Genomic DNA, 20,276 nt, shown 5'->3' with positions numbered 1-20,276 from the left:
AGTTGCTTCCATACACTTCTACCAAATGTATCAAGGTCCACTACAGCTTTGCCACATGCAAGGAACAACCTTTAAAGTGAAACAGAAAGGTCAGGATCTTAGCTTGGAAAGGTGCTGAGACTGAAATACCTTAAGCGTGTGCCCTCATACAGTATTTTATTTTAAACTGATTGCAGACCCTAGGCACATTCACTGAGTACCTGGTACGTCAAGAAAGATAATTCTCATCACTACATCACTAGTCCAAAACAAAATATAATCTACAATTCAGGATTACTTGGGTCTTATTTTTCTTGATTTTTATTAATTATTTTAATACTATATTATTATTGCATCTAATAACATTACCCAAGAGGGCTGCATGACACTACACATTATAATATGTAATATTATTATGTAATATGTAATATAATATTATAATATTACGTTTTCTTTTTACCATTACTAAATTCTGTCCAGTGGTGATGAAATTTTCCTTCCAATTTTTTTTTGAAGGAAAACAGGTCAACTATTGATGAGAAAGAGACAAAGAAATGTGTATATTTTTCATATTTAAAAAAATATGGAAATTGTTTTGTGATATTCTAGCGATTCGTATTTTGTAGCAGAGAAGTGGAATTTAGCTAAGTGTCTACAAAACGCTCTTTTTGGCTGATTCCATTAACATCTTCAGAGATTTCAAAAAGTTACAAGCTTACACCAACCTTAAGTCAGTCAACTCATATCTATATTATTAAAAAAATACTCAGTGATACTATATTATTTTTTTTTTAAATCTTCTGTCTTGCTTGGGGTCTAAGTGGGCTCTGAGGAACAAGCCCCTGTCAGTAGGGTATTTGTCTCATTTGCTGTAGAAGGTGGGTACTGAATCAGGCAAAGAACTACAGAAAGGTAAAAGCACTTTTAGCATCTGGAACTGGAAATAATTTTTGCACAAGCTGAAGAGCACCTGATACTGAACTAGTTTCTTACAGCAACTTTGTCATAATTACATGTTTCTGATTCTTGAGGCATCTGCTCTGAAAGGTTGTTGCTTGAGACATGTAGGCATCAGAACTTATAAATATAGTTTAATTTAGAACATCTGAGCAGCTACTGGATGGATCAAAGGTCTATTATGTCCACTATTCCGTCTCCAGTAGTGGCCAAAAGTGAATGTGAAAGAAAGACAATAAGAAGAAGAAAACTGAAGTGATACTTCTCCAGTTTATCAGCATTCTATGATCTTTTGAGGTCCCTTCCAACCCTTAACATTCTGTGATTCTGTGATTCTGTGATTCTCTCACCCTTTCATGAAAACTATGCTTTGACTGTATGAGTCATTCTATGACAAGCAGATCAAAAATCTGAAGCCTTAGACATCTCATTTTTGAATACTCGATTTAGGGAATACTCTCACTGTAAGCTCTGTGTTTTAATTCTGCTTACGTTAAGTAAGGATGAAAATACTTCCTCATATCACATAGGTTATATGCAAAATAATTTAATCGTCTCTGAGAAGTAGCAAGGTATCACAGTAATGAACACCAAGAAGAGCTAATGAAATCACTGTAACTTCCTTTCCGATAAATCTGAATGGCAAGTTGTCAATAAAGCATGTGGCCATATAATGAGCGGAAAGAAAATAATAGAATATCAAATAAGTCATGAATTGAGTTGCATTCACTTTGTGCAGTCAGTGAAGTAAAAGCAATATGGAATCATATCCGTAAAGTCTTTATCAAATTATTTATGCACAGGAATAAACTTAGGTTCCTAGGTCAACTGTAATGTTGGCATTTACTTTTGTGCTTGCCGTTCCAATCTTAATAATGTGGATATAAGTTTACTGTGGATGCGTCTGTGCATATGATGGAGAGATGTTCTAATACGTCTAAGTTCTTGAATTTGCCCTTGTTTTTCTCCAATTTTCTTTCTTGGCCTACTGTAGCACTATCAACAGCTATTTACGGTGTCTGTCTATTAGAAATGTCAAACTTCAAATGCAGTGTTGCAGTTTTGCTTTCTAATGTTTAGTAGAGATTAACAAGTGCACCTTCCATTTCGGTTATAATACGTTTGATTAACCTCATCTTCTGCAGGCTTCAAGGTCATAGAAACATCTAATTTATAGTCTCACTAGGATTAACTATTGAGCATGCTCTCACTTAAGTCACTTGTGGTTCTTATATCATCTACGAAGTTTCTATTAGTTACTGTAAAATCCCTATTGTGCACAGGACCATTGGAGTCTGAAATCAAAAGCTATAAAGCAAAAGCTATAAAGATACAAATATAGTGTTTTAACTATTAGCAAAATAAAGATAATATTATGAGGTGTAAAATTACTATACTTATTCTGCAACTCTTATTTGGTAAAATATCTAAATGAGCAGGAGTCTGTGAGTTCTCAAGAACTATTCACCAAATAGCTAGAAAAAACCAAAACACTAGCTGCTACAGTTTTCAAATGCCTCACACAGAGCTATGCTAAGCATGTCTCACCAAAGAAATGAGTTTTTCTCTGTGGAGAGATACAGTAATAGAAATACCAGTTTAGGTTCTTACTGGTAACAAAGCATTTTTTCCAGTATTAAACAAACTTGGAAGCAGATTTTATGTAGTGAGTTGAAACAAGATCCAAAAAAAAGAAAAAAATATTAAATGTGAGTGATCTCACAAGCCAAAGCTGTTAAAAATCACTGTATGACAAAAAACCACAAACATTCTCCTGAGAAAGAAATACCTGTATTACTAAAATACAACAATTCAGCCTGCCCCACACAGAAATATGTAACTATAGAACTATAAATACCTTCTAGGACAGCTCAGGTTTTTCTCATCAGTTAGAGTTACCCGTAAACAGAAACCAACTCCAGAGAAAGTTTGCATTAAGAATATGGGAGGTGAGCAGACCGATGTCTTACTGCTCTGCTCTTCCGTCAGCCATCCTTCTTGCTGGAACCACTCTTGTGCTGCCATTCTCCATCAGGCAAACATACTGCCTTTCCTCACCCCTTCTGCAAGCCCTCGCTCCAACACCAAAGGATTACATGTTTAAACTACCAAAAGCACCGGAAAGTTTGGCCGAACTACAGTTTCTTAGGATAAAATGGTTAAAATGCCATACTGTTGATGATTACAAATAGGAAAACCCAAAATAAATCAAATGCATAAGAGTATCTTTTGGATTAAATCATTTCCCATTTTCAGGAAAAATTGTGTATGATTTATTTTATTTTGTGCAAAAAAGCTGTCTGGCAACTTGATTCCAAAAGTCTATTTTCTTGATAACGATGTCATCACTCAAACTGGGACAGGACATGCCATAATTGCTGGCGCCAAGGAGGTGATTATATCACTCTGGACATGTTACAAAACATGCAATCCAAGAGGGCAAAAAGGAGAAATGTCAGCATCTAGCATCAGTCCTCACAGCTGAAAAAATGTCACTGTAACGTTGTTTCGGAACAAGCTTTGTCTTCAGGTATTTTCACCCGACACGTGGTTATTTCATCCTGTGAAGTGTTCCCGGGAGAATCAACAATTTGGCCAGATGAAAAGTACTTTTCAAGCAGTTCTTGTCTGCAAAATCCAACTTACGTGTCCAAAGCCCTGCTACGGTGATTGCACACATGGCCGTGTGGTTCTGTGCCCTCCTTAGCTGGCACCATTACAGATGCACCGAGGGTCACAGTGTTTAGCCCACAATCCTGGAGCAGAATTCACAGCCAGTATTTGGCTCTCAAGCAGAAACTAAGCAGATATGGGGGCCCCCAGGCAGCTGAGATAGGGACAATCCTATTTTACTACATAAGCGATCAGGAAATCCTTTGTTTCATTCTTTTGTTTTGCAGGCATGAAGTAGGATAAGAGGATACAAAAACCTGTTCTTTCACTGCATGAGTCATCCTGAATGAATCATTTTATCCGCTTTTGTCCTTCTGTTTCCCTACCTGCAAAATGGGTGCTTTGTAAATTGCCAAGAGTTCCCATTAAAAAAAAACAAAACAAAACAACAAAAACACAACCAAACAAACCAATATATTACTGGGAATAGCAGTAAAAGCAGTAGCAATATCGGAAATACTGCTTTTTAAGAACCTACCAAAAGTAGACATGGGTAGGAAAAAAGAAATTTAGACATTTTACTGTTTTCCCTCACAGGAAACAATGTGAAGGAACAGGAATCACATAAGAAAATAAGGACTTCCTTATTTACTCATTTTGCTACATTTACTTTTCAAGAGATTCTTGTCATTAAAAATGTCATGGAAGAAGATATTAGACCATTTGAAAGCAAATGGATGGAACAATGACAAAAAGTACCCCACAACCTAAACCAAAAAAACAAACCCACAACATAAAAAAAACCTAAGGAAAAAAAACAGGAGAAAAAAGTCTTCACCAAAATTATTTTTCACTGCAGGAGAGAAGCAGGTCAGATACTTTTTAAAATGTGCTTTTTATTTTCTGTCCACTCTGTACTGTATTTCTATAAGACACAGGAAAACATGAATTCTTCTAGGCAGAATGTGATTTTATTTTTTTCCAGAACCAAAAAAAAGGACGATAGAATTTAAAAAAGCTAATTAAACAAGAGTAGTTATTGCAGTAGCTGAAACATTACTGAGATTTAAAGGAGAAACACCTGACAAAGGCCAAATACGTGCTTACAGCCTCATCTACAGCCCTGCCAGGACAGCAGGAAAGCGATCATCTCCTCCTAGGAATCTTGTAGTTGTGCCTTAAGGAAATCTTAATAGCACAAATTTTCCTGTATTTTTTTTTTTCAATCCTTCCAGCCATGGCTCTTTGCCAACAGATGAGAACCTGCTCATCCATGAGAAAGACATGCTATTAAACAGGACAGACAACTGAGCAGGGGTGTGTACTGTTTTCTTATTTGATTTTTTCCTTTGAGTGTTAGAAGTTAACAAAACAAAGACAGAAACTTGTTTATATCTGACCTCTTTAATGCGTGAATGAAATAGCATGTTGAAATACCATCACAGTTTTCACTAATAAACTTAAGTGCCAACATACGAGTGCAACTGACAAACAGAAAGCATAAATCTTCAGAATATACATGCATTCATACAATTTCAGAGATTTCTACAAGGATGCTTGAGATATGAAGCATTTGATTACAACAAAACCAAATCCTCAAGAAGTATTAAAAATAGAGAAGAATGGAGGGAAAATATCTGCTTATACTTCAAATATTAAAGTTCATACAATTCCATGACATCTGAGAAAGTGAAACAACTAATAAGGGGAATATTTTGGTCTTCATGAACTATTATGTTACACAGTAATATTTGTGATTGCCTCTGAGTTCCATCCTTTATGGGAAACTGGATTTAATTTATTTTCCAAGCAGCCACAGTAAAGAATATTGCACAAGATCTGACTTTGCAGAGCTACATTTCAGGGAATGAGGCCTTTTCTTTTGCTTCAGTGAATACAATGTCTGAGGCTAATTTAACATTGAAAGAATAAGGAGGTAACTCTGAAACTAGGTGGTGGACCTGAGCTACACAGAGATAGTATAGCAATGTTAGGGAGGTTCAGAGGTCTGTTGTTCCTCAGGATTATTACGATAAAACCCACAACATGACAGAGAATATTCACACACTTGGAATGAAAGAGCAGCAAAGGTGGAAAGGACTGGACATGTGTGTGGAGGAGGGGGAGGAAATAAAACAAAGGTTCCTTGTCCTGCAAACTCATGCTTTTCAGAACATAAACGTCTCTAGCAAATAAAATTCTGTTTCCCAATACTTTTCATGAAAGACTGAATAAATGGATGTGCTCATGAGCAAAAGTACACTGAAAGAGCTACTACCCCCTTGATTTTCTTCTGCTGTTAAAAAAAAAGTGCAGTGGATTTTTAATTGATATTATCATTTTATTATTGTCTTTCAATAGTATCTTCCAAAGAATTTTAAAAGTATCTGGAAAGTTACTGGAAAGCAACTTTTTATTCATTTTGTCATTCTTGATTTCTAATTGTCAATGAGTATTTTAATTAAAATAAAATCTCCTTTTTGAAGCAAAATCTCAAATATTACCACGATCAGAATCTGAAACAGAGTAATTGGAGAAGGCAGAGAGAGCGGCTAGACTATCTTAATAGTTACAATGTTTTGCTTTCAATTACGAGGAATTATACAGGACTGCTACTTCTAGTACTGGTGATCAGTAAGAAAATAACTCCTGATTAGGAAATAAATCAATTTTAGGTGATTAAGCAAAATGCTCTGAAGAGTTAATAGAACTGAAAAATACATGCTTCCCACCTATCTAAAACCATGTAATGATACAGATAGCATAAAGTCATATTTTACTGTTGAAATAAATAATTGTGAGAAAGTTTCAAACGCACAGTATCAGTGACAAAGTCATAAGGTCATCTTACTGACACAGGGGAAAATGCATTTCCAAGGTGGATGAGCTATTTGGACAAGATGAAAAGCTGTGATGGCTTTACAAAATGTAATTTCCTAGTTATTCATTTCCAGCCTTTTCCAAGAATGGAAATTCCAAGAAGAAAAATCATTGCTTCACAGCAGTGAATGCCCTGCTTGCCAAAAATGCAAATGTAATCAGTATTTGTGAATCAAAGACAAACGATGGCACTGCTGATGAATATGAGTAAGGACTTCATGGAAACATAGACCTCCAGAGCTGAAAGTCAGATTCATTTGGAAGGGCTAACTGTGCATGTGCATAACAGCAAGCACACCAGTTATAAACTGGCTAGTACCGAGAGGAACATAGTCCTGAAAGATAAAATCCTTTTAATGGGTGACTGTGGCAATTGAGTTGCCACAAGCATGAAGGCTTTATGAAGGAAGGCTGCTGCCATCACTTAGTTCCTAGCATTTTCCAGCTCAGATCTCTGGCCCTTAAAAAATAGAAAGCATACGTCAGCAATTAAGTCACTGATCATAGTGTTATCAAGCAAAGAATTGCCTGTGCCAATGTCAACTGAGCCACTTTATATATTTTCTCAAAAGTCATGGCCCTTACATTACATTGAACCTAAACACTCATTTTGATCATCCTGAAACCTAGGGAAGCATGAGTCTATGGAATTCAGAGCAGACAGCACTGAGACGACTATCATGGGACAAGAGGGACATTAAAACAAAGACCAAACCAGACACTGGTTTGGCCAGTGTTACAAGGAGGGTAAATCAGAAAATAGGCTTTTGCAGACTAGGCTGGAAAGGCCACAGGCTTCAATATCACTGAGCCAGCCAGCATCATTTTCAGGCTCATTAAATGAAGGGCATATGAACAATATGCTTGAGAACTGACACAAAATAGGCTGAACTTAAAAACTAATTATGCAGTTGTACTGCCTAACATTGATTATCAGCAAGGTTTGAAACAGGGGTCTCACTGGCTTTGATCCATGCATTCCTTACCATGCCTTCTTTTAAAAAAAAATAAATAAAATAAATAAACTTGTAAAAGATTCCTTTTGCTGTGTCTATTTCCACCTGGATGTTGAATTTTTTTCCTCTTACTCCCTGATCCTTGTCAGATTTCCTCTAAAAGTGGGTACAAATGAAAGACTGATATCACAAGGATTTCCTGTGAAAACAGGCAACAGCAGTAACAGCCTGGTAAACAACTCTACTGTCCTCTGGTTCTGAATCACTGATTCCTTCCTCTTACAAAGCTTATCAGTACATTTCGAACTGCTAGCAACCTAAGGCAGATAAAAGCCTCAAAACAGGACTTAAACATAATAAAGAAGGGAAGAAGTTAATAATCCAGTCAGGTCTTTGGATGCTGTCTTCCAGAGCTAGTAGAGTTACTGTTGAAATGGGCACTGAACAATGAGCAGTAATACTGAAACGTTTTTGGGGAGAGGATATTTACAGCGTAAGTTTTGGTGTATCATGAGCTGATGAGGAGGGAAATGGTAGATTTCAAATTTTAAAAACCTGTTTCCTAAAGCACAAGAAAAGAACTGAAAATTATGAAAGGTGATCTAAAAGTGGATTTACAGTACTAAATATTTTGTGGACAAAACAGCCAAAAATGCTCACTAAGCAAGACGTAAACCAAAGAGCAGCCATAACGACTTAAGCAGAATGTTTTTTTACTTGTCAAAGGCGTACACTATCTCATTATCTGATTCCTGTGGCAGTTTATACTGTAGAATAACGACCAAAAAGAAGTCAGGGAAACATCATTGTTTTTCACTCTGAAGAGAAACAAATCACAACAGTTCCTGACACACACCCAATTCCTCTTTTCAGCCTCGTTTTCTAGGAAGAATACAATCAAGTCTGGTTTGACTTTTTCAAAATCCTTAAAAAAAATAAATTGTGAAACAGTGGGTATTAAAGGGTAAATAGATCCAGAGAGATTTAGTGAAGAAAGGAGTGAGCCAGAACATGCACCAGGAAGGAAAAGCTATCCAAACCCAATTGTCTGTTGCTGTAAATAAGTATTTACTTAATTTATGGTATAGAATTTCTTCCATTTAAATGAACAGAAGATTTGTTCCCAAGAAACAAGACGCTTGGCCAGAGCAGAGTCTATCTGAAACAGCAGTCTTTATTGCATGGATAGTTCAACATCTAGGTGGTTGAATAACTAGCAAGAGATAATAAGAATAGTTGGAAATTAAATTACTATAGAATTATACGATATTTCAACTTCAAAATTCAGTACTGTTTTTACATAACCAAAGTAATGTGACAGTGAAGGAGACATAAAGAAAGTGTGAAACTTATTTGGAATCCCTAGCAACGTCACCCTAAATGTCTCTTTCAGCCTAGCTGCCTACAAACAGCTTTCAAGCTGTACTTTACAGAAGCATGCTCAAGTGGAGCAGGCCTTTGTACATTTTTAATTGCCTTCACATCACTGAACATGTTTAGACAAAAGTTTGTGTTACAATGGAAGAGGGTAGAAAAGGGGCCTTGGTTCTCCAGCATCAACAAGGGATCCCTTCAGGACCTTAGTGTCATTTCCAGTCTGAAAGAACATATGGTGTTTTCTTCCCCTTTCCATTACTGACCTCCTTAGTGTAACTCTGTGTGTGCATCTTTTCAGTAGCCAAAAAAGTATGCAAGAACAGCAACAACAGACTAATATGGCCTCCACTACTGAAAAATGTCAGCTGATGAGTATAACCAGAACATCTACCAGCAGATCTACTGATGTTACTGCTGTTATTTTGCAACTTGACAGTTTCATTTGTTGTGTTTTCATTTGTCATAAGTGAACTTGTTCCATTTTACCATTACTGAGGCTCTCAGAGATAGCTTAAATAGTGATGTCATGCTCTCACTGCAAGTGCAGGCCCACTGAATTTTAACTATTCATCTTTACTTCATCATATTTGTGTCTGCAGCAGGCTATATCTGCTGACAAATTTGTAATGCAGTTTCAGACTTGACAGAATAAAAGTGATGAAAAACTGTACACAGGAATTGGACAAGGTCTATCCAGTGTTTGTGAAATGGCATTTCAGTCTATCAGATGTCCTTCCTCCGTATTTCCTTTTTCCTATGTATGTTGTAACCCCAGCAGATAAAGGCATTATCACACTATCTTTATGCAAAGCATGGAAAGCAAATAAATACATGAATCAAGAATAAGAAGAAAATACACAATACAAAAATACGTTCTTTGTTTTCTAAAAACATTGCCAAGATCACTTGGCAAAACTTGAAAACAAGTTTGTTTATAGTTCACACAGGGAAGATTACAGCATAGATTTGCACAGATGTCTGAACGTGGAGGATAGGTTCCCCAGCAGTCCTTGGGGAGAGAGTTCAGAGGAAAGCTGGGAACACCTGCCTATGTTAGGATGCTACTCCTGATGTTCTGAACAGCCCTTCCTACACCATTTCCTCTATTAACTGTACAAGGTGATGAGATTGCCTTTAAAATGGTGAGATTTTAAAAACAAATAACGGATTTTTTTCCTCATCTCTTATTTTCCGAACCTTTGCATTCAAATTTAAACTCTGTGTCATCATTATATCTTTTATTTTTAAATGTGACATCTGAGAATTTCACAAAGCCATAAGGCTTGGGTTTATATAAAATTTACTAGAATGATGCCAAGTGGAAAATAATAGAACCAGACGCATTTTTATAAATAAAAAACATTAACTGGAATAAAAATTAGGATGGGAAAAGAAAATAGTATTTACAAATACAATTTAACTCAGATAGACCTTAGGATGTGTACAGGAGATGACAGCAGTAAGACTACAAACGAACTGTTAAGACTGCACTTCATCTGGTCGTATACACCATAAGGAGCAAAAGCTTTACCACGCTGTGGCTTTTCACATTAAATATGACGAAATATAATTTGGACACACTTGGAAAATATAAAAGAGGAAACTGCAAGTTACAGTATTATACATGTCCCCAAAAGGACACTTGTCCAAATCCATGGGCATCACACATCTTAAGTGCAAATCAACTAAAAGGATTAAGTTGTTTAGAGCATAACTGGATTTCCAATACAGCAATAAGGGTGTCAAACGGTGTACAAGAGGTTGAACAAGAAAGGATGAAAACTGCAATAGCAATTACGTGATTCCTCAGTTTTCGGTGTATAAATACATATTTTATATTTGGAAGTTTTGAAGGCAAAAACTGAAACCAAGTGAAGGCTTTTTTAATGAAATGAAGTTAACATTATGAAAATAACTGTTTTGTTGCAGTCTCTCAAAGGCAAATTTTCTTGACATTCAAATGAGGAAGGCTATTTCAAACTCCATAGGAAAGGAAGATTTAAATGTGAATAAGAAGGACAGAAAAAGTGCAAAAGAAAAAAGGGGGGAAGTAAAAGTAAACTAGCAACAGAGCTGGAGCCCAGATCATAAGGCAAATGTATAGGGATATGACAAGAGGAAAAACAAATCTTGGCTGAGGAAACATCACAGGTCAAATGACAGCACAGCTAACAAGCTTGAAATAACTAAATATGGAAATTTCTGAGACAATAGGAGTGATTACAAATAGAAAGCCCTAAGAAGAAAGATGACCTTTACGTAACTGATCTCATATAGGCGATGCTTCAGGGCAGCAGCAACCAAGAACCCTTTGTAGTGACTGGCTGGTTTTTCTATATATATACCTCTTGGAAAGAATTTTCTAAAAATGCTTGCTGGATTCTGTCCTGATGTTTTTATGGGTGGGTGCTGGCAGCAGCTATGAGATATGGTATGACACCACATAGAATTAGTCATTAGGGTTCAGAAAGCAGGGTAACTACACCACCGTAGTGGAGGGCTAACTGGACTTGGTACAGCATCATTCCACCAGCTCCCAGGGCAGCACAGCTGGCACCAATTCGTAAATCTTTGCTGTGTGTTGTCTTACACTGCACCAGTGTAGGTAGCATCTATGACCTTCTTTCTTTGAAATGTGTTAGGGATATATGTTACAGGGTTATTTTTTTGTAGGGTCTTATATAATTACATACAGGAATACCTTAAAAATGCTGATAACTAAATAATAAAATTTCACCCAGGGATCAAAATTATTGTTACTATAAATTTAAAGATAAATTTCAGGAAAACTTTTTTTTTCATCAAAATAACCCCCTATTTTTTTCTAATCTGACATGATCTTTTGTTAAAGTAGTTGATTTGAACAATAGTTTTAAAATATTGTATTGAAATAAAACATAATGAAACCACTGAAATTAAATTTTTCATCTGATCTCTGCTGAATTTGACCAAAAAAAAAAGACAATCATTCATACTTCTGAAGAATCTTCCTTTATTCTAATGATTAACATTTTCACAGAAGTGGAAAATTTTCTTAAATAACTATAGAGGAAAGTATTTTTGACTTAGTGCTTCATTTTTTTTAGTGTATTAGTGTTAAATAGCTACTGTTAAATAGTACTATAAGGTACTGTTATAAAACTAGCAAATGAATTGGAGAAGAAACGAATTTAAGTCATGAGCTCCCTTCTGTGCTTCTTGAATCTTCAAGACCGAGGTCACATGAACAAAATCATCTTATACCATTTAGCTTCTAAAGCTGTGCACTGTTCTGTCTTTTTTCTATACATAACAGGTTTGAAAATGTTTCATAATTTTTGATTCAAGAAAAAATATTTAAAATATATCATATAATCCTATAGCCACATCATGTACCTATTGAGGTCATGCACGCACACATCTTCACAGTATCCTCAAGGTCAACAAAAAAATCTACTGCTAAAATCTACTTACGTGTTTTGTAGTGTGACTTAAGAAACATGCTCTAGTTCGTACTAGTCTGAATTAAAACTCACTGCAGATGAAAACTGATAGGAGTCACAGTGACAAGGCTGACACATTTGTGCTACCATTAGAATGGTGGTGTCACTGCTTAGTGACTTCATAGATGTGAACTGACTACCTTTTGAGCACAAAGTTCTCCAGTATTAACTTCAGTCTAAGTAGCTGGTTTATTCTTGCTGCTATGTTCCAAAACACTATACTCAGTACCTAACTTGCCTTGTTTTACATGAATACTCTCCTTTATATTACAAAATAAAGCTACAACTACTAAATATTCATGTATGCATTCAGCATATGTTAAGTGCATTAGAAAGATTTAATCTAGTTAAATGTGCATGCTGCAAGTGCCCATATGCAAGTTAGATACCATTTATATGTATTTTTTACATTCAGTGGAGCTTTTGTTGATAAAATCAGTGACATCAAGAACAGAGCTCCTCCTGAGGCAGACATCTAAAATATGTGATGTGAGTCATACCCTGAAAGCCAGTATTTCTCTCCACTGAGAGCACTGAACACAGTATCTGCAAATTCAAAATAGAGTTTACACAAAACCACAGGCAACAGGTCCATAGATGGACTCTAAAGGGAACAGGCAGGGGGGAAATCCTATAACATCCGTAACACAACACTAGTAGATGCTGGTCAACATGATGGGAATGGACTGCAGAAATCAGTCAGGCTTTCATGTCCTCCTGTTGCTGCAGGTGAAGACAGAATACTAGGTTAGGTAGGCCATTGGTCAGGCCCAGTAGGACATGTCTTATATTAGAAAACAGGACAGTTCATAGAATCATAGAATCATAGAATGGCCTAAGCTGGAAGGGACCTTAGAGATCATTTTAATCCAGCCTCCCTGCCGCCAGGGACGCCACCTGTCGGCTAGATCAGGCAACACATGGGGACAGTTGATCACCTCAAACTTCCAACCTTAATTGACTAAAGATAATAGTATTTTTTCCTGTTTAATTTTGTAAAAATAACACCGTTTAACATATTATACTCTGGAAAATAGTGAAATGCTGACTACGCAGGTTTCTTCATTAGCACTGACACTGGTAAAAATAAATACAAGCACACGTACCACCACAAATTTCTATGGTCATCATGATTTGAGGCCCGTACTGCTTATGAAAGCCTCTTTTTCTATAGGAAGACAACTATAAATTCCATCAAAGTCAGACTTCATGCAGGAAAGGTCACAGCTAGCTTGCAGGCTTCGCTGAGCATTCAGAAATCCCACAGTTCTGCATGTGATATTTAGTACTTCAGTATCCTCATGGTTTGGACACTGTGCAGCTTGCACTGAACTTTCCAGTGGACCCTATTCAACATTTTCAACTACTAAAAGTGTAACTGAAAATTACCTGAAGTCCCAACCCTCTTTTGTTCAAGAGTAGCTTCAGTAGCTGTGGCAACAGGGGACAGGCAATATTGGCAATAACAGCAGGCACTTGCCTCCCACAAACAATCGTAATACTGGAGAGGAAAAAACATTCATCCAGTACAGGAATAAAAAACCCTCAACTCTTCAACAGCTAAATAGTAAGAATGCTGTTATTATTATTCACATTACATTTACATGTTGCTCTCTGCCCTGTAGGCAAAGACTCCTTCAGGGAATACCCTGGTTTTCTCTTGATCTCTCCAGCACTGGGATTCCCAGTCTGAAAGTCAGCACTTACTTCAAATATAGGTCCAATGTCAATAACCTAGAGGTATATGACTCACGCAATAACATTTATTATATATATTAATCACCTTTATACTGGCAATAGGCTTTTATTATCAATCAATTAATCAAAGAACTGAACTATTTTGGGATGGCCAGTCTCTAAGCAGTGTGATACAGCCACAGCTTCTTTCTGCCAGGTGTGGGTACCTAAAGACTGCGTCATGTTCATAGAACTGGTCTGTTTTGTGGTACCTTTAAATCAGGAAGCCAGTGTAGCTACTTCAGGTCAGCACAGCTGGATCTCATCTTAGCTTATTCTTCTGTCTCAACTCTTCTGACCCAGAAGCAACACTATGCATTTATGTCAGGCTACAAGCATTTTCTTGTCTCCATTCAAGAAAACTTTGTTAGCATCCCTGTTGTGATCTAGGTATTAAGGGTACAGTCATGAAAAGTTCATCCAACAGATCAGTTTTGTTTCATTTATTTATAAATATATTACAGACTGATAAAGTCATATCTGACAACATCTTTCAGCAATTTCCAATCTACCGAAGTTCATGATATTGCAGACGAGCAGTATCACGCACTTATGGAGTTAAATAAGAACAGATGCATTGTTCTATAGTATGTATTCGCATAGTATGTACTCATTGAAGGCTTCTGCTCTCAGGGACACTGGGAGGCTGGGATGTGACCTTTGCAGATCAGCCAGCCCTGAGTGCCACAAAACAGGAAAGCCCGGATTGGCATATGCTACAAAAAAATGATGACAGAATAAGGCCAACCCACGAAGTAAACAGATAACTATCAACTCTACACACACTATACAGAAAGGATTGTGGCAAAAAGCTGACCATACTCCTGAAGGCTTATTAGTTCTTTGGGTTAATCACTTGCATCACAAAAAAAAAAAAAGTCCTAAAATCTGATCAGCTGCACCTTTTTTTCAGCCAGTGTACTGCTGCCTAACAAGCCTGGCTGCTTGACTTGCCATCAGTTCCTCAGTTAACATCCAAAATTTTAATTAATTTCCTCCAAAGTAGAATTTTTTTTTACAAGTTCAAACTTTCCCTTCATTTCCAAAGAAAAAAAACACAACAGAAATAAAACATTTTCTGTAGAACACTGCTGCTCTACTGTTCAATGGTAGATAGTCAAAATGCAGTTATATTCTCATTTAAATGCATGTCCTCATATCTCAGTCAAGGTGTTACTTTACAGTGAGTTTCCTTACTACTTTGTTATTTCTTGAGAGGAATAACAAGACAAATCCATCATCTTCACTGAAAAGTCTGTATCATCATTTATCCCTTCTAGACTATTCCCCAGAAATGTTCTGATCCACCACCACACTTCACAGTCACATCCTGAAGTAAAGATAGGAATGAGTGGCGTAATTGAGCCGTATTGATATTACAGTTAATAATCCTTAAGTAAGTCACCTTCTTGTTTTGCACAAATAACAACCATTTGCTTTTACTTCAGTCACCATAACATCAGGAGAAATCTTCCAAGAAGCACCAGAAAGAGAAGGTTTGTCTACAGACCCTACTGTCACACAAAGCAGCAGCCAGCTCTGACTGAGACAGCTTTGCAAGGGGAAGCCTCAGCACGGCCTGGGCTCCCCTGCACCTCCTCAAAGCCAGTTGGTGCACCTCTACACACTACCGGTGGGTGACATCCTTCATAATATTGATGCTGAAAAGAAGATCGTGCTTTTACCGCAGTACTGTGGTAAAGCTAATCCATTGTTTGGAAAGAAGGTCTCAGATTTCAAGGAACCGAGGTCAGAGGTTTCTCTGCCTTGTCTCTAAGTCTCTTTCATCATCTCACTGGTCTCCATGTGTTGGGACACCGGTTTCTGTTCTTCAGGACAACTTTGTTCACATCAGAAACTGCAGCACAAGGACATTTCTCTTCAATCTTTGAAAGAGGGATATCCACACTTCAGTACAACTCTGTTGCTCATGTGCCTGTGCTCCCAGGACCCAGAAATGGTCCTGTGGCTTTTCTTCTCAAAATCTCCCATATTCTCCTTCTCCCGAGTCACCTCTATTCCTTCAACACACAGCAGGATTGCTACATTAACAGATGAAAAAAGGAGAATTACATGCTGTAGCTCTCCCCATCTCCTTGCCTGAACACCCATCAGTGCTCCTGACTTCACGCCTGTCCCTAGGTATTTTGGCGTGACTATGGTGCTGCTGTTCTGCCCTAGAGAACTGTGGGGAGTGGTGCCGACCCACTGTGACAAGCCCACAGACCCTCAAGTCTGGTGAATGAAGAACACCAACCAAAGCAACGCGGGCAATTTGGATGCAGCACATGGCGCTCAGGTCCACCATGTGCATTTCTGGGGGGTTTGGGTAGGGCAGGCTGACCTGAGCTGCCACCTCAGCTGGGAGCTGAGCTCAGTATAGCCAGCGGCTCCCTCCCCTGCTCTCCTCCCTCTGAGCTCCAGTTTCTTTCTGCTCTCTGGCTGCAGCAGGGCTTGGCTGGCTTCGCTCCACACCGCTGGGAAACAGCGTGTACCTTGTCTAGTCAGCTCCTCCAGAGCCACCTCTGAGCTCAGGTAGCGTTTCCAAAAAGAAAGGTAGCAGAGGGGTCCTGATTCTCAATTAGCAGAGCGGGTATCCTCACCCACCAGACCAGTGTTGTTGCCAAAGGCATCGGCAGCAAAAAGGAGGCAGGCAGGTATTTTAGGCAGAAATGAGACTGCATGTGTTGTCTATGAGGAATTTTCTCTCTGAAATTATTTCTTTTTTTTTCCCTTGAGAATCAATGGAAGCCATCAGAAAAGAAATAATTGCAAGGCAGATCTAATCAGAGAGATACTGATTTATTTGCACAGTTGTATGTAATAATTAAGCTGTGTGTGTTTTAGCCGACTACCTGGGAGACACCCTGCAGAGTGTAACACTTTGGAAATATATATTTAAGCAACATGGTATTACTTTATTACATTTGAATGAAAATATAGAGCCACTATTTGCTGCAGGTACTTTAGCAAAACTCTTTCTTAGCAGTTTCTGAGAACAACTGGGACTACTCTTTAGCTTGAGTAGTGTAGTTACTTCTTTTTTTTTACTACAGAATGGTTTTAGTAAAGGATAACTGTAAAAAAATTACTGACTGCTTTAAAGTTAGTACTGACACGGCTTTAACTCAGAGCCAAGACTATTTGAAACATTAAGTTTTTAATAGGCTAATGTTCAATTAACTAGATATATTTCCTTCCAAAGAAATGTATTTAATAGTCTATCTCACAGGATATATCAGCCATTTATTTCTAAAAAAGACTATATTTTAAAAGATATAATTCTATACCAGTCAAATATAGCCCTGAACAATTAGTCTGTGTTTATTAAAATTATGGTGGTTTTATAAAAAACACGGAGGGGAAAAAAAACATGGGAGGCATTAAGAGAAGAGGGAGTTTACTTTGTATACCTTATAGAAACCTGTCCTGTTGGTGCCTGTTACAGTATATAAAGCATAAAATTCTTACAAGAAAAAATAATCAAAAGATGGAGTTTTGCTGATTGCTAACTGAAAAAATCTGTAAGAAAATCATATACACAGGTCACCATTACAGGCTGCTTTTACTCCTCTGAGCCTCTGATAGAAGGGAAAATGCATTGAACATAAAACAGCAGAGTCTCACATATGCTACCAAAAAGTCTTTCTCCTCCCAGGACATTTATCTCTACCAGTCAGTCTATTTATGCAGCAAAACTACATGTAAGTATCCCAAAATAGCTCATGCAAACTATAGCGTTATTTTACCCTCCAGCCTCCAGAACTGCAAGCTTTATTTTATAACTTATTTCCTGAAATAAATGTCCTGAAGATTTTTAGAAGGTACCTGTAAGTGCAAAGACTGAATCTGACTACCGAATGGGAAAAATACATGTAATGTGTTAAAAAAACATATGTAGTGAGTTGTCATTAGAAAATTTCTACACACAGTATTGTACAAGAAAAATCTAAATAGTACTGTTTCTTCCTATTAACTGTGAAGCTCAGCAGCTGAACATCTTCAATAACCATGCAAAATCTACGAAGTCAAAATTAAAGCCTATGACTTTCTTGGGACATGTCTGTGAGTCATAATAGGAATGGGAGCTTGAAAGAAACAAATCAAACACATTACCACATTGTGTCGGCAGTCCTTAAGGAGCTGGTAGATCGGGATCTTGGCTTCATAACAATGCTCATTTTGAAAAATTCCTTCAGTAGTTTTATCAGTCAAACATCAGTTGTCCTTAAAAAGCTCATTCTCAAAGAACTCCATTTCGAAGCATTTTTAAAATCCTCTTCTTTTTAAAGCCCCTGAAATCCATCTCCTTTAATAATCCACGCTGTGGAGGAAGAACTCTAACATGCTGCAACTCCTTCCTTTTTCACGCTGAATTTACTCTAACACTGTGCTGTTCGGAAATGACAGTGCTTTTCTCTTCTGTCTTGTATTGCCCTGGGAGGAACTAGCCTATTTTGAATCTATTCTCCCTGCAGGTCACATGGGAATGAAGGCAGCTGAAAAGAGTCTCTATCTCTTTCTTGCAGTTTGATAACAACAGGTTTAAAGGTCAATCACATTTTTATTTTATTTTTTTTTTAAAAAAAGAAAAACAATACTGGTGGATTACCCATGAAAAGATGAATGTAAGTTACAGTAACACTAGTGAGTTTGCAGGGAATTTCCACTTAAAGACATGCTAGATAAATTAGTCTCTGTGGAATAAAGAAAGGAACAAAGATTTTTCATTCCAAGTTAACTAAAAGCCCTACCTAGAAACGTAATTATTTTCTCTCTTTTTCTCTTAACCCTTGCCTAGATACTGTCAGTAAGTACTGTTGTCTAACTTCACAAAACTGAAAGTATTCCCTGTCTGAAAAACTTTTTTTTTGAAGTTGAGTAAAAATAAAATTCCTCATTGACTGTTTAAAGTCAAACACAGATACAGACAGCTATTGTTATAAATCACTGAAGGACAAAATACCTCAGTTAAAGAACTCTAACGTTCTCTTTACTGTACTGCAGAAAGAGATCTTTTCCTGTTACAATAAATTAATAGTTTATGTGGTACAAACAAACTTGCATTTATGGTTTCTAGCCATGAAAATTACCATAAAAGGTTTGAGAGTTAATTTCTTTTAGGCAATATTAGCGTAAGCATATTTGGCAATTTCAGCATTAGAAGAGGAAAAAATAGCAGAGAACTGCATAGTGAATATACCATTTAAACTATACGTTTTGAATTTGCTCTGAATTGTGTTGGAATTTTTTAAACTGAAAGAGCAAAGTTACTGCTCAACAAGTAGTTACATGCATAATAGCCATTCCTTTGTACAGTCTTTATAAGTGTTGCAGTATGTTATTTTGATAGTAGTGCAGCTAGGTTAATAATGAAAGCAAGCACTAAAAATTGTATTTATAAAATTTATATAGACTCAGCAAATAGAAGGAAAACATGATAAGCAGGTTATGCATTAAAATATCAAAAAATTCATCAAATAGGAATGTGCATAAAGTGCATAACCCTCTCTAGAACCTTTGCACTTTATTTTACAACAGTATAATAAAATGCATTACCAACTACATTGTGTATCAAGAGAAAAGATCCTAACTGCCCTGGAGGCTTCTGCCAGTCATCTGCATATAAACTGTTCCACAACAGCAGAAGGAATGTTAATGAGGTTTCTTGCTAAGCACCCTGTTCTTCATGTTTTCTCCCACCTATCTTTCAAATATCACCTAATGGTTAACGCAGGACCTTTTGTAAAGGTCTTGTGGAATTATAGAAGTTAACCTCAAAGAATGGAAAAAGCATCCATGATAAATTTAGCTCAAAGGGTCATACAGTCATGGGACCTTTAACAACAGTTGGGTCTGGCAGTGTGCAGGTCACAAGTCTGTAGAGGTGGACATAAATCAGGCACCGTGTTGTGAAACTTTTCTATTTTTTGAACAGATGGAACAGGCCATGAAGAAACACAAAAATCATGTGAAATAGACGTGCTGGGCTACTACAGATTAGCTAGCATACTAAAGTTTATTTTTATGTTTATCTGATTATTTATTATTGATAAATATTTCCAACGTTATTCCCACACCACTGAAAGAATGCAAAAGAAAAGATAATAAAACTTTTGACTAAGAGGTTTCATGGTACCATACTGGAACGGAATATTCAAGGACTCCTGCTGTGCTACACGTTAGACATCTGAGGATGGCTTGTTTTCAGAAGCGTATCAGTCAAGATACTGCCTCTTACTTGTAGTTATTAGAAATATAACTAGAAATAAATTGTATTATATATTAATATATT

General features: G+C 37.0%; 1 protein-coding gene across 1 annotated transcript in view; it reads right to left on the bottom strand.

The window, feature by feature from the left end:
* The window catches only part of LOC104281107 (cAMP-specific 3',5'-cyclic phosphodiesterase 4D-like), a gene marked incomplete at its 3' end in the record, with an annotated part of 27,892 nt that extends 9,501 nt beyond the window's left edge, over positions 1–18,391 (bottom strand). Inside the window, exon 1 of the mRNA XM_009878980.1 lies at positions 18,098–18,391. Within this exon, the coding sequence (XP_009877282.1) occupies positions 18,098–18,162 (65 nt within the window). The remainder of the gene's footprint in view (positions 1–18,097) is intronic.
* Positions 18,392–20,276: the final 1,885 nt, after the last annotated feature.

This window comes from Apaloderma vittatum, unplaced genomic scaffold, assembly GCF_000703405.1.
Source record: "Apaloderma vittatum isolate BGI_N311 unplaced genomic scaffold, ASM70340v1 scaffold18741, whole genome shotgun sequence".
NCBI lineage: Eukaryota > Metazoa > Chordata > Aves > Trogoniformes > Trogonidae > Apaloderma > Apaloderma vittatum.
The sequence above is the reverse complement of the archived record's forward strand: the minus strand, read 5'-3'. Positions and strand labels throughout refer to the sequence as shown.